The 14,409-nt window shown below is 41.4% G+C and overlaps 2 protein-coding genes across 2 annotated transcripts in view; one reads left to right on the plus strand and one right to left on the minus strand.

Moving 5' to 3' along the window:
• Nucleotides 1–2,880, plus strand: part of ints6 (integrator complex subunit 6) — a 32,854-nt gene extending 29,974 nt beyond the window's left edge. Inside the window, exon 18 of the mRNA XM_061841562.1 lies at nucleotides 154–2,880. Within this exon, the coding sequence (XP_061697546.1) occupies nucleotides 154–247 (94 nt within the window). The 3' untranslated portion in view covers nucleotides 248–2,880. The remainder of the gene's footprint in view (nucleotides 1–153) is intronic.
• A 716-nt stretch (nucleotides 2,881–3,596) lies between these two features.
• Nucleotides 3,597–11,025, minus strand: serpine3 (serpin peptidase inhibitor, clade E (nexin, plasminogen activator inhibitor type 1), member 3). Its single transcript, XM_061842507.1, has 8 exons — nucleotides 9,368–11,025; nucleotides 8,339–8,557; nucleotides 7,183–7,437; nucleotides 6,393–6,591; nucleotides 6,221–6,321; nucleotides 6,054–6,140; nucleotides 3,877–3,960; nucleotides 3,597–3,747 (listed from the first exon to the last, which is right to left on the minus strand). The coding sequence occupies exons 1-8, from the start codon at nucleotides 9,693–9,695 to the stop codon at nucleotides 3,695–3,697; spliced, it is 1,326 nt and encodes a 441-aa protein (XP_061698491.1). The 5' UTR covers nucleotides 9,696–11,025; the 3' UTR covers nucleotides 3,597–3,694.
• Between the last annotated feature and the right edge of the window lie 3,384 nt (nucleotides 11,026–14,409).

A 14,409-nucleotide genomic window follows, 5' to 3' on the forward strand; every position in this document is an offset into this window, starting at 1 on the left:
GTACTTTAAATAGTGGCTTTTTTTGTTTTGTTTTTTTTTTTTACTTCCCCTCGCCAAAATGATTTCCTTTTCATTTTATTTGAGAATGACTTGCATATATGTATTTTAATAATTTTTCTATTTTTCATTTTAACCTGGTTTTCATATGTGAAGGTTTAAGAAACGTGTTCTGATCGAGCAGCTGGAGAACCTCCTGGAAGAAATCCACAATAGATCCAACGACATGAACCATGTAGACGCACTCTGACCGCCGCATTGTCACCCTCCCAAAATGAACTTCTAACTGACCCAATAACAAAGAGGACTTATTTTTTTGACTCACCACTTGCACAGAAAGTGTTGGTTTTCAGCCCGGATGACGTGAGTACTTCCTCTGTTCTATGGTCACAGATGTGACAACTTCCTATGTTGTTTTGGGCCTGTGGAACAAATAGGTTTCGGTTTCTGTGAAACCAAGTCTACTGGTTGTCCCCCCTGACGATCTAGAACATTAGGGAGCACTCGACTGGTCGTACAACATTTTTAAGTAGCACCTTGAGAGTTTTCATCCCAATTTGACTTTCTATGAACACAAGCACTCCTCATTGATAGTCCGAACAAAGATTGACAAGACTGGCTGGCACCAGAAACGCAGGTCGCTGACTGAGGGTCAACCAACTGGCCACACTTTAACCCATGTTGTGAAACACACTCACTAAAACTGATGTCTTGCAAGCGGTGAAAAGCAGACGAGTCTGGGACTGGTGGTTGACGACTGGGGACAGTCTGTTGACCGAAGGGAAACTGACATTAGAAGTGCGAATAACAAGTGCTCAACCAACAGGTGTCAGACAGTTGACAGACATCTGAATTTTCCACAAGCTGCTGCCAAATAGTTGAACAAAGGTACCAGGGACGAATCACAGTTGATCAACCGACAAATGACAACTGGTTACTGATCTTTCACCAAACTGCGGTTGATGTTTCACAAGTAATTGACAGCTGACCAACAGACGAACTTGGACAGATGGTCAATTTAATGGTGACACACAGTTGACATCAGACAAGAGACCGGTGACCATAAGAGGAGTTAGACACAATCAAAGGGTGACCGATGATTTACCATTTGCAACTGTTGTCTTGCAAGCAACTAACTGATGGTGACCCAAGAACCCGTCTCATAATTGCGATCAACCATCTGGCAACCACATTATTGATAATCGACAACTTGCATTTGACAATGGTGACAAACAAAGATGTCTGACTGAGATTCACGTGATAGGTGACCACTTGGTTGATTGGTGGTAACTGATGTCTTGCAACCAAGTGACTAATGACCATCAGAAAAATCTTTCCCAACCAAAGGGTGACAGATAGTTGATCAAAGGGCACTTGACATTTGACAAGCACTTGACTGGTGACCAACAAAAAAGTATTAGACCTGGGACCAGGCAGCTGGTGACTGATGGTTGACCGAATGTAACTGAAGCTGGATGGTGAGCAACAGATGATATTCATTCTGCTGCTCAATCAACAAGTGACCAGATGGTTAACCAAACAGTGACTGACATGTGACAAATGACTGGTGGTGCTGATCAAACAAGTGTCTGACAGGTGATCAGACTCATGGTAACTTATGCCTTGCAATCATTTTACCCTAATCCAAACTAAGAGTGACTAATTGGTTGACCAAAGAGCAACTGACGTCTGACAGCTATTTGACTGGTGACCAATGAATGAATAATTCAGATTAGTGGAGACTGCAGGTTGATTACTGACTAGTGATCAGCCAACAGGTAATCAGACTGTTGACTAAAGGGTGACTGACAGTTGACAAGCCATTCTAAGAAGATTAACAGACTGGTGGTCAACCGACAGGAAACCAGATGGCTGACAAATGGTAGTGATATCTCGCAAGCAACTCACTTACTGTCGGTCAACCCGCAGGTGACAGATGGTTGACCAAAAGGTGACTGTCTGATGTGGTTGAACGGTAACTTTTTATTAACCCCTTGCTTAACCAACAAGTAACCAAAGAGGAAAAATGAGCAAGTGGCAACTGACAAGAAGACTCAAGGGCGACTGATAGATGCACAAAAAAACATTGCCTAACGGATGACTGACAAGTGAATTGAGATGGACTGTCTCATGGGTTAATGGGCAACCGAAGAGCGAATTAGAGCGTGGTGACACAAGGGTAACTACTGACTGATCCATGGAGGCACAGAATAAGTGACCACAGGTTGTGAGACTTGTGAATAAGTCAGACTTGTTAGAGTGGCGACCAACATGTGCCTGACTGGTGACCACTGGCCAAGCTGACAGTAAGTGCTTGACCAACACGCTACTATAGACCAAATTGTTTGACATACTGGTACAGTGTGTGTCACCCGGCGAGCAGCAACAAATGAGTTAATGTGATTGGTCAGCAGTACTGACAGGGACAAAAAGCTCAGGAAGTGACATTTAATCTTGAACTCACATGCACTTGTGTACATTTGCAGGCATATTTTAATGTCATTGAGAAGAGCGCCATGTTGTCTGTAAATGTGATTTCTTTGGGCGGCCTCTGAAATCCTTAAATCACGCAAACATAACTTACTTTGTAATTTCTTTGGTTTGTTCCGAGTGCTCCAAACCGCGCTAACGTGCGTGGCGTTGCAGTTTTTTGGGCTGGTTCTCTAATTTTTAATGCCATGCAAAAACATGATTTGCTTTCTGACCTGGACCAAAATCTGCCATAGGTGTGTTTGTTTGTTTTTGAGCAGGCTACCAAAAGAGTATTTTGAATACACTGTAAAGCTGTACATAACTCTAGAGTAATATTTAAAAGATGTTGTGGTGGACAAAATAATAATGGCCTTTTTGTAAGTATTTCCATGAATAAAAGTCTCTATTTTACACTGTGAATGGCCACTGTCTTAATAAAGCCTCGCTAAAAACATGAACCTTGCTGCTCTTTTTGTCACTTTAAAAAAAGTTTACCCAATATCCATCCATTTTCTTAGCCACTTATCCTCCGAGGATTGCGGGAGTAGTGGAGTCTGTTCCAGGTGTCTTCTGGCAGGAGTCAGGGTACACCCTGAACTGATATACAGTGGACTCCACCTATTCCCAGGGGATAAGGACCGGACTGCGAATAGCGAAAATCTGTGGATAACTGCGAGGCATTATAATTGCAAATCTTTATTTTATAACCCGGAAAATTTTTAAGAAATGTGATAAACCTCCAATAGCAGTTTCAGAATTGGTTATCCTCCCAAAAACAATTCCTAAATATTTTCAAAAGTCAGAAATTGAAGGAAAAAAGTAAACGTTGACGAAAGACGAGTAATAGGTGCAGAGAGTTGAATCAGCAGGTGTCAAACTGTGGGTGTACACTAGAGAATTATTTTGGAAATATTTTCAATCAAAATAAAATGATGGAATTAAAATACATTACCATTTTTTTAAAATTATACAGAAAAAAAATCACTAAGTGCCGAATCAAAATAAACATTTAAGAATATTTCTGTAATATTTTATATACAAAAACTACATTCCTCCATTTATTTTTCTGAAAATATTTCTGGGTACAAATGATAGGGAGCCACAAAACAAAAGGCATACATGTAAAAAAAAAAAAAGTATTAAAATTTTATTTACACATTTACAAAAATAGTCCCTCTTTCAGAAGTGCCTGCAAATAAATAGTGTGTGTCATGTCATAAACATCTCAAAGAGATTGGTCGGCGGGGTTCATCACTCGGCCCATGAACAAAACGGATCCTGTTGAAAAAAAAAATAGTTATAATGTCTTCAACCTATACGCACTTCCTAAATATAACACTGAAAAGCTTTTGCAATCACGATCGGGGAGAACATGATAACATGAGATAACTACTAAAAGCAATATACCTGTTTTAACGTGCCTCAGCAGAAACAGGAAAGGCCGGTCTGCCTTGAAGACGGGAGAGCGAGAACGCTTCAAGAGGACCATGGCTGAAACGTAACATTTTTCAGGTTTTATTTGATTTTAAAAAAATATTTTATTGATCTAACAATGCCATGACGTCCATAGATGATTTATGTGTGTGTGTGGGGGGGGGCATAAATCTGTGCCAAGGTGTGATTGGTGGACATTCTCATGATGTTTATCTTTTTCTTCTTTACGGCTTGTCCCATTAGGGGTTGCCACAGCGTGTCATCTTAGATGAACGCATATTTGTTTGGCACAGTTGTACGAAGGATCCCCTTGCTGACGCAACCCCTCAGCATTTAGCCGGGGAGATTTCCCATGATGTTTATACTTGCGTTTAATTGTTTAAACAGATGAATGTGACGGCTTCAAGCATCTGGAAATTGTACCAAGAACGAGCTAGATACAGTGCCTTGTGAAAGTATTCGCCCCCCTTCAACTTTTCAACCTTTTGCCACATTTCACGCTTCAAACATAAAGATATAAAATTCATTTTTTTTTTGTCAAGAATCAACAACAAGTGGGGACACAATCGTGAAGTGGAACAAAATTTATTGGATATTTTAAACTTTTTTTTAACAAATAAAAACCTGAAAAGTGGGGCGTGCAATATTATTCGGTCCCCTTGCATTAATACTTTGTAGCGCTGCTTTTTGCTGCAATTACAGCTGCAAGTCGCTTGGCGTATCTCTCTATCAGTATTGCACATCGTTCTTTGCAAAAACAGCTCGAGCTCAGTAAGGTTGGATGGAGAGCATTTGAGAACAGCAGTCTTCAGCTCTGCCCACAGATTCTCGATTGGATTCAGGTCTAGACTTTGACTTGACCATTCTAACACCTGGATACGTTTATTTGTGAACCATTCCTTTGTATATTTGGCTTTATGTTTTGGATCATTGTCCTATTGGAAGATAAATCTCCGTCCCAGTCTCAGGTCTTTTGCACATCCAACAGGTTTTCTTCCAGAAAGGTCCTGTATTTGGCTCTATTCATCTTCCCATCAATTTTAACTGTCTTCCCTGTCCCTGCTGAAGAAAAGCAGGCCCAAACCATGAGGCTGCCACCACCATGTTTGACAGTGGGGATGGTGTGTTCAGGGTGATGAGCTGTGTTGCTTTTATGCTAAACATATCGTTTTGTATTGTGGCCAAAAACTTCAATTTTTGTTTCATCTGGCCAGAGCACCACCTTCCAGATGTTTGGTGTGTCTCCCAGTTGGCTTGCGGCAAACTTTAAACAAGACTTTTTATGAATATCTTTGCAAAATGGCTTTCTTACTGCTACTCTTCCATAAAGGCCAGATTTGTGCATTGTATGATTGATTGTTGCCTATGGACAGACTCTGCCACCTCAGCTGTAGATCTCTGCAGTTCATCCAGAGTGATCATGGGTCTCTTGGCTGCATCTCTGATCAGTCTTCTCCATGTTTGAGGCAAAAGTTTAGAGGGATGGCCGGGTCTCTGTAGATTTGCAGTGGTCTGATACTCCTTCCAATTCTATATGATTTAAATTTTGTTCCACTTCACGATTGTGTCCCACTTGTTGTTGATTCTTGACAAAAAATTAGAATTTTACATCTTTGTTTGAAGCCTGAAATGTGGCGAAAGGTTGAAAAGCTCAAGGGGGCCGAATACTTTCATAATGCAATGTATGTGGAACTCGACAATTCTTTCTCTGATTTCCTGGCTGATTTCTTTTGATTTTGCCATGTTTTCAAACAAGCATACAGAGCGTTTGATGTGTGGCCTAAAACACATCCCCAGGTGTGCCGTCAATAAACTCATGTTGTCAGTTAAAATATCAGGAGCTTCCAAAGCCATAGCCTCAGCATCTGGGTTTACCCATGGTTCTTTAAAGACAGTACTTTTTGTGTTCAGAAACTTTTGACCTTGCAGAAAATATGAAATTCTCTAAGAAATTCTCATTATCATGGCATAACCAAAATTAAATTTAATTTTTTTGATCCTGATTGACCTGAAACAGGAGAGGTTTAGTCTGATTTGACTTCAGACAGAGACAAAAAATGAAATGCTTTTGCACTGTGTATGTAAACTTGTGGCTTAAACTGTACATGAATAGATCTTTTTAATTCTGGCAGTGCCAGGATATCTCTTACCTGTGGCGGCGGCTGCCTTGGTTCCTTCCTCCATGACTTCGATGGTGGCGTCGTGGAAGGCATCGGACACATAGAGTGAGTCCGTAGCTGCACACACAGACAACCAGTCTGCTTGTTAGAACTGCTATCAGATGTAGTTAGTGTTCCCATAGCCTGGATTCACAGACCTGAAATTCCTGTAAAGTCTGCATCTGCCAGGTTGAAGGCATCTCTGATTCCCACAGCAGGAAGTGTCGACCTCAAGTTCAATTTGTTATGAATCTTAAACCTGAATGTACATAGATGGAGAACAGGGGAAAAAAATGTTTGTCGTGAGGATGATGTCTGGTGATTGGTCACCTGGGCAGGAAGACGTCCATCTTGGTCCTGCGTAGGCTGGCCTCCCAGGAGGCTACTTGGTGAAAGCTCAGTTCAGCCTCCAAAGAAGACAGAGGGCTCTTACGGTCCAAAGGGAGGACGACCTGGAGGCTCAGTGACAGACCCGAGTAGGGAAGATCAAGGACCGAATACCTTTGGTTTGACAGCGTTACGAACTGACCTGAACAGGAACAGAAGTATGGCGATTTTAGACACTCCCAGCTCATACACCATAGCCACTACCCTGTTTTTAACTCACCAGCATTCTCAGCCAACACATGCAAAGGCTTACAGGTAGAATCTACAAGTTACCAAATAGTAACTACAGGCTAACAAGTAACATTACCGAAGTCAAAATACAATCCCAAGTTTATACTACAGCCGCATCACCAAGATGGCATATACAGACTAAATTATTTTAAGCAAACTCTGGATTAGCATCCCCAGGCCAACAAATATTGTTGGGGGCTAACAAGTAAGATCCCAGGGTAGTATGTCTGATTATCAGTTGTCTAAGTCATGGTAATCTACAAAGGTTGAATCAAGGCAGCTGAACTGTTCTTGTTTTTTGAACCCAAATGTCTTCAGACAAACACGAACAGTCCAGTTGGCTTGATTGAATGTTTGGGGATCCTCAGGCCAAAAAATACAATCCGCAGGCTAATAATGCCAGGGTAGTACAGTATACTCAGTACTAATGTTTTTGAGCAAAATAATATTCTTGGGCTTACTATTTGCATTGCCAGGTTAACAGTTGGCATTGGTTCCTTACCAAAGCGGACCTCGGTAGCTTGGTGCATCATGGGTACTTTGATGGTGCTCCCATCCAGGAGCAGGAAGTGGAGGTTCTGTGTATTGACAGTGTGAAATTGCCTTTGCCACACACCCCTGAATGCAATGGTACTCAAAATAGTCATCTGCTGGCTGGATGACTTCGATGACGATGAAGCCTCAGCCTGTTGGACCTCGCCAGACCCAGACAGGTCACCGCTGCTGCTTCCAGACTGCAGGGGGAACCATGTCTCGTCTGGACACAGGGAACCATTGATTGTGCTCAGTACTTAATGTGTTTAATGACAATAAAAGGATGGTAGTTGCTAGCATTAGGGTACTACTTGTTAGCCTGGTGATGCTATTTGTCAGCTTTATGACTCTGGTTGTTCACATGGCAATTAAACTTGATCTTGGGAATGCCACTGATTAGCCTGAGAGTGCTAGTTGTTAGTTTGAAAATATTTCGTACCCTGGTGATGCTAATTGATAAAATGTAGATTCTACTTGTTAGTCTGAGGATGCTACTGATGAGCCTGTGGATTCTAGTTTTTAGTCTGAGGATTTTACCCTTCAGCTTGAGGATTCTACTCATCAGCCTGATAATCGTACACTTTTACCCTGGGGATTCTACTTGTTGGCCCGTGGATGCTGTTTGTTAGCACAGGTGTTGCTTTTGGCTCCTTGGTGAAGCTAGTTGTCAGCCTGAGGGGAGGTTTTTTGTTTTCCCAAGTGCTAGTTGTTAGCCTGGCGATTCTGTTACCCTGAGGATTTTACTTATTAGCCTCAAGGTGGATGGTTGGAAGTTGTTACCTTGTGAATATTAGTTTTTAATGTTGTTATGCTAGTAGGTAGCATTACAATTGTACTTTTTAATCTGTTGGTAATTGTTAGCCTTGGGATTGTAGTTGTTAGCCTTTGTGTGCTAGTTTTCGGCTAGGTGTTTTGTTTGTTAGTTGTTCTAGTTAATGTTTTAGCCTCTGGGGTCTATTTCTTGGCGTGAACATGAATTCATAAGCCTGAGGATACTACCCTGGAGTTTTCTTTGTTAACCATCAACTTCTTTGCCTGGTGAAAGTACTTATTAGCCTAATGATGCTATTTTTGAGATGGTGGATGGCACCGGTTAGCCTGTGATTGCTAATTGTTAGGCTAACCTTTGTGAGTGTTGTTGTTCTGGACCTGGTTGTCTCTCATCACGCTGACATCTGCCCAGGCTCCAACATTCTGCATGAATCCATCTGCTAGTTTGATGCTGCTCTCCACCAATAGGATGCACGTCTGTCGTAGCCACGCCCCCTGGGAGGCCATTGGACTATTACTGTTGTTCATCTCTGCGTGCCACTGCAGCAGCAGGAGATCACGAACCTGAGCGTCTGCAGGCAAACAGTTGGAAAAATTCAGCTCTCAAACCCAGTTTTACTGAGCCACATAAAATTTGGTAGATTTTTCTATTATGAATAGACCCACAAAAATGTCTCAAAAAGCTGTGCCTGAAAAGACAGGGAATTCAGCCCCAAAGACAGTTTCACCGTAGAAACAACATTTGGTGGACAGCAATCGTGAGCTCAATCCCACCCTCCCGTGACCTCTCAGTGCAATGAGCCACAATAGGCCACAACTGCGATTTCTGTAATCCATACATTTTGCGGGAGCAGGTGATTGACCTACCTACAGCCAAACCCCAGCACCTGGTATTCCAAGGTAATCTCGCATTTCAGTCCGAGCTAGGACCAACCCTACTTAGCTTCTGAGATCAGGTGAGATCAGGCACTCTCAGGGCAGTTGCAATGCGCAGACCCATAAATACGGCTCAAAAAGGAAGTCTGCAATTTTGGCTTAAAGCGGCACTTACAAGATCATTTTTAGACATTTTCAATTGTTTTAATTTATTTTACTTTAAGTGACTTGGATGTTGGCGAAGGATGGCATTGGATTTTGGCGGTTCTTGTGCTGTTTATAATGAACCATGGCGACCTCTCAACCCAGTGGCCTCCAAGGGTGTGTGTGTGTGTGTGTGTGTGTGTGTGTGTGTGTGTGTGTGTGTGTGTGTGTGTGTGTGTGTGTGTGTGTAATGAGATTAGCGGCACGGTGCGTGGAAGCATGTATCACGGCCCCTGGCAAGCGAGCACTTGCGCCGCTGCACACTGCCTGGCACCAACGGCGCTGACCGGTCTGTACGTTACCGTTGACGTCGTAACCCAGGCCGGCCTCCAGCTGAGCCCTGGTGTTGCCCCGGGCGCCGAGCTGCAGTAGTCCCAGGGCGGCAGCCACGCTGAACGGCGACACCACCGTGTTGGCGTCGGCACGGGGCTCGGCCACGGCACGATACAAGGCCATCGCGAAGTTACCCTGCCGATACTTTAGCCCGACTTGCAGGCTACTGCTACTGTGGACCAGGGACGCCACGCACAGTACAGCCAGAATGGCGGATGCAAGCAGGCGACACATCTTAATGTCCAAAAGTTCTGAGAAAAAAAACAACAGGGAATATAGACCTTTAACTTTTTCCATGGAGTTTTTCCCATTTACCAAAGTGAGCAATAGTGTCGGAGTAGAGCACGCATAATGACTTTGATCAAGGCTTCCATTTCACTTTGCTTTAAACATCTTGAATCTTTACATTGTCTTGATGTACACTACATTTCACTAGCTACTATGTCATCTCAAGTGTATGCGACACGTAGTAGTGTAATGGCATGTGAAGTTTTGATCAATTATTTCAATGAATTATGTGAAACATGATAACCATGAAAATCATCAATTTTGCCCCAAAAATATTAATTAGCCAATTGTTTAGCTCATTTTTCTTGTAAATATTGGTGTCTGCTAGAATCCTGCTCTCCAAAAGCATCACTTTTTAGGAAACAAAAAATTGCAATGGGTAATAGAGAGCAAGCCATTTTCAACATTTTATAATATGTACCATACCCAACATTCCCTCATGGGGATTGACCAATAGTTATGATTTGTGAAAAAGATAGAAAGTGACCAAACGTCAGGCAATAATTTCATGATGATGTACTTTTATATTACACCTAGAGGCACTGTGTGAATTTTTTTTTTTTTTTAATTTGGATTTGCCTTTAATTTGTATTTATCTATAACAAACTAATATATTATTTTTATCTATGTATCCATATATCCACATACAAATATCTATGTAATATGTATAGTATATACATAATTATACATATATCTAAACTAACTACTGAACTAAATTATTTTTCCCTTTTTTTACTTTTAATTATCATTTAATTATTTATTAATAGGATTTCATCATGACATGCTGCCAATTTTGAAGATCTCTGTTGGGATATTATTATATTATTACCGTATTCACTGTGCTTCCGTTATTCTTTTTGCGTAACTCCGTCATTTGCGTAACTGTTGTTGATCACTGCTGGCCACAGTAGACTATGCATCATTTACAAAATTGTCATTGTACTCTCTGTACTTATATTTTTATACCCTAAATGTATATTTTGTCATCGTGGCTTGCTTTCTGTAGTACTAGAAATTCCTTTTTGTGTTTTAACATACTTCACCAATAAAGGTGATTCTTACTCTGATGTTGTGGTTAGGGTATGGTAATTGATTTTGTTTTTTAATTAACCATTTTTAATAGAATTTTTTAATTAATATATAGATTATGTAAAAGAAATGTTTGAAATTATTTTTGTATTTCATTTTGATTTACCTATCAAATTGATTTATATCATGAATATTCCTGTATCATTCTAAACTGAAAGGTGTCAAATGGAGTGGTTGTAGTTAACGATCGATGATTTTATTAACTCATTTGTCATGATTAATAACTACAAGGGGTTTTACTAATATTTTGGTGGACTAATAAAAAGGAATGAAATGAGCCTACCTGCTTCCTGGTGCTTGCAATGCCTCGCTCTTTCCTGCACTGACTCATGAGACCACTTTAAAGGAGGAGGAGGGGTCAGGGGGGCCTCAGCTCCGGGTTCCTGCTGCTGCCGGCGGCGGCGGTGGACTCTGGCGGTGACGTCCGTACCAGCCAAGGCTGGTCAGCCAGGGCCGCGCGCAGAGCACCGGCCTTCACGACTGCAGGGCACCGCCGGGTGGGCGGCACTGGTGGGATTATTCCCGTCCTCCTCAAGCCCTCCGCACTCTCAAACAAAGTAATATCAAAGACAATTAAGTCTTCCGTGAACATAACATACAGGAGCAGGCTCGTGGTTTTTGCAAATATCAAGGACAGTTCAGCAGTCCTCAGTCAGCCCAAAATGCTTACTTTCATTAACAGTCCTCAATTAACCCAACAGACAGATTTACTGAAATATCTGACACTTTTTCGTGCTTGCTTAACGCAATTCTTCAAATTAACCTGATGTCAATATTTTTAGACAAATGCCATTTTGGAGCCCAATGGAGCTAAACATAAATTTAAAATGTTCTCATAAATATCAAACACCATTTTACAGTTCAAAGTGATAATGTTTTCAAAAGTGAAGATTCTTCAAATGAACATAACGCATTTTCAGGAACATCAAAGTCACTTTAAGCCCCCATTCAAGTATTTTTGGAAACATCAAAGACAGAACCAGTACTTTGAGGAAGAAAAAAAAAAGACACTTACATCCTCACTCAACCCAACATTGTTTTATTAAACATCACAGAATTTGACAATGAACCCAACATAAGGAATGTATGAATGGAAGCGAAAACATTTCATGTGGGGTTTTGTTAGTTTTTCAACATTGAGTTGTCTTCACTAAACCTTGCATACATTTTAGCATAAATATCACGACACTTTTGTCCTTTGTTAACCCAATATACTTTTTATTAAAGAAAAAAAAAGTTGTCCTAAACCTTGCATATGTATTTTCAGAAATATCAAAGATGCATTAGATTCAGTGAACTAAAATTTTGCAATAAAATTCAAAGATACCCTAAAGGTTTTTCATCATTTAATTCTTAACATATATATTTTCCACAGACATCAAACACACTTTCATACTCCGTTCATGTTTTTGTCAACATTCAAGTCTTCAATTAACCTCACAAACCGTACTTATATAAACTTCAACGATGACATATACAGACAACATTTCTATGAACATCAAATAAACTGCAGTTTGGTCCCTCTCTGGCTGGTGTCAAGAGTTTGGTTCGCATTGCCCGTCATTAAGTCAAACTTGTTTCCAGGTAGGATTGGACTTCACCAAGGCTGCCCTTTGTCACCGATTCTGTTCATAACTTTTATGAACAAAATATCTAGGAACACCCGAGGCGTAGACGGGGTCCGGTTTGATGGCCTTAGTATGGATAGGTTTCTAGTGACGTCACCACAGTCCTTAGACCAATTGGATAAATTAACGATGGAAAAAAACTTCACACTTTACCTGTCACCTGTGTTCTCTGACCTCTGTGACACACAAGATGGCATAATGGGAAAATTACCCATTGGATCTGTACTTTTTGCAGATGGTGTGGTTCCGCTGGCTTCGTGAAGTCATGACCTCCATTTTTTATATCGATTCATTTTGCTAAAGTAGGAGTGAAGCCGAAAGGCGAAGCTCTCAATTTACCGGTTGATCTTGAGTCTCACCCACGGTCACCAATTGTGGGTCGTGACCAAAGCAACAAGACAAGTGGACGAAATGAGTTTCCTCCGCAGGCGCTCAGAGTAGAGCCTAACACTAACCTCTGCATTAAGAGGAGCCAGATGAGGTGGCTGGGGCACCTGATTTGGATGCTTCCCGGACACCTCCCTGGTGAGGTGTTCCAGTCACGTCCCACTCGGAGGAGACCTCGGGGATGCCTCAGGTCATGCTGGAGTGACTATGTCTATCATCTGGCTTGGGAATGCCATGGGATCCCTCCGGAAAAACTGGATGAAGCGGCTGGGGAAAGGGAAATCTGGGGATCCCTGCTGAAGCTATTGCTCCCGCGACCCAACCTCAAATATGTGGTACAAAATGGATGGATGCGTCAAATAAACTAACTCCTGAGCTAACGTTACTTGTCTTTTTGGCAACACTGAAGACGTTTTAGTGAATCTAACATTTTCAGAAACATCAATGACACTTGAGTCCACGGTTAACCTAACATCTTTATTGTCAATATTGAAAAGTCTTCGGTGAACATATACGGATGTAAAATGATCAAAGACACAAGTCCTCAACCGAACATATTGGGTACTTTGTCAGCCCGACATAATGTGGATGCGCTGCTGTTGTTTGTGGGGGCCAAGATGCCCTCTGTGGATTAGGCGTGAGCATGGCGTCGCCATCGCGATGTGCCACGTATGCCGCCGAGGATTAGACGCAGCGGAGCCGCCCCACGCCGGCTCCGCATCACGGCGACGTGAGCGTGCCAGACGGCAGGGTGAAAAGGAGCATGAGAACAAGCGGGGACAAATCCTAAAGTGTGGGGGGAATGTGGATACCAATTTAAGACCTGCCAGATGACCGATACATTTCAAACGTCAGCCTCAAAAGTCCTCACGACACCTCCCACATTGGTTCCCCATTCCAAATTGTATTAATGTTCTTTGTTTTTTGATGCCTGTGTGACACTTTGACCTCGGCACAGATGATTTCCATTTCACTCCATAATTTAAAAAAATATATATTTCGTTTTATATTTGTGTGTATATATAAATATATATATTATATATATATATATATATATATGGCATGTCATTATCCAAGCTGCTTATCCTCACAAGGGTTGCGGGAGTGCTCGAGGCAGGAGAAACAAGTATGTCAATGAATAAAAAACAACATGCACATAAAATACTTAAAACTGAAAAATTGTAAAGTAAATGTGTTGATTTTATTATTTTATATACAGTAGGTTGATACTGTGGTCGACTGGTTAGTACATGTGCCTCTCAGTTCTGACGACCAAGGTTCAAATCTGGCTTCACCTGTGTAGAATTTGGACGTGACTGACAACCAGTTCCGGGTGTACCCTGCATCTCGCCCGAACCTGAGATAGTGTCAGAATGCCCCCGACCCAGGTAAAGCGGTACTGAAAATGAATTAATAAATCCTAAGTGCCCGGCCAGTAAATAAAAGTGACACAATAAAAAATAAATAATAAATTCAATGAGAAAAAAAAAATGACCGAATCCAAAGATGAAGGACTGAAATGAACAAACATTAAGATCAATAAATAAATATATTAGTTCCTCCATAAAATTACCAACTAGTAGGACACGTGCGACTCCAGTATTACTGGCTCCAGGACT

Source organism: Syngnathoides biaculeatus, chromosome 14, assembly GCF_019802595.1.
Source record: "Syngnathoides biaculeatus isolate LvHL_M chromosome 14, ASM1980259v1, whole genome shotgun sequence".
NCBI lineage: Eukaryota > Metazoa > Chordata > Actinopteri > Syngnathiformes > Syngnathidae > Syngnathoides > Syngnathoides biaculeatus.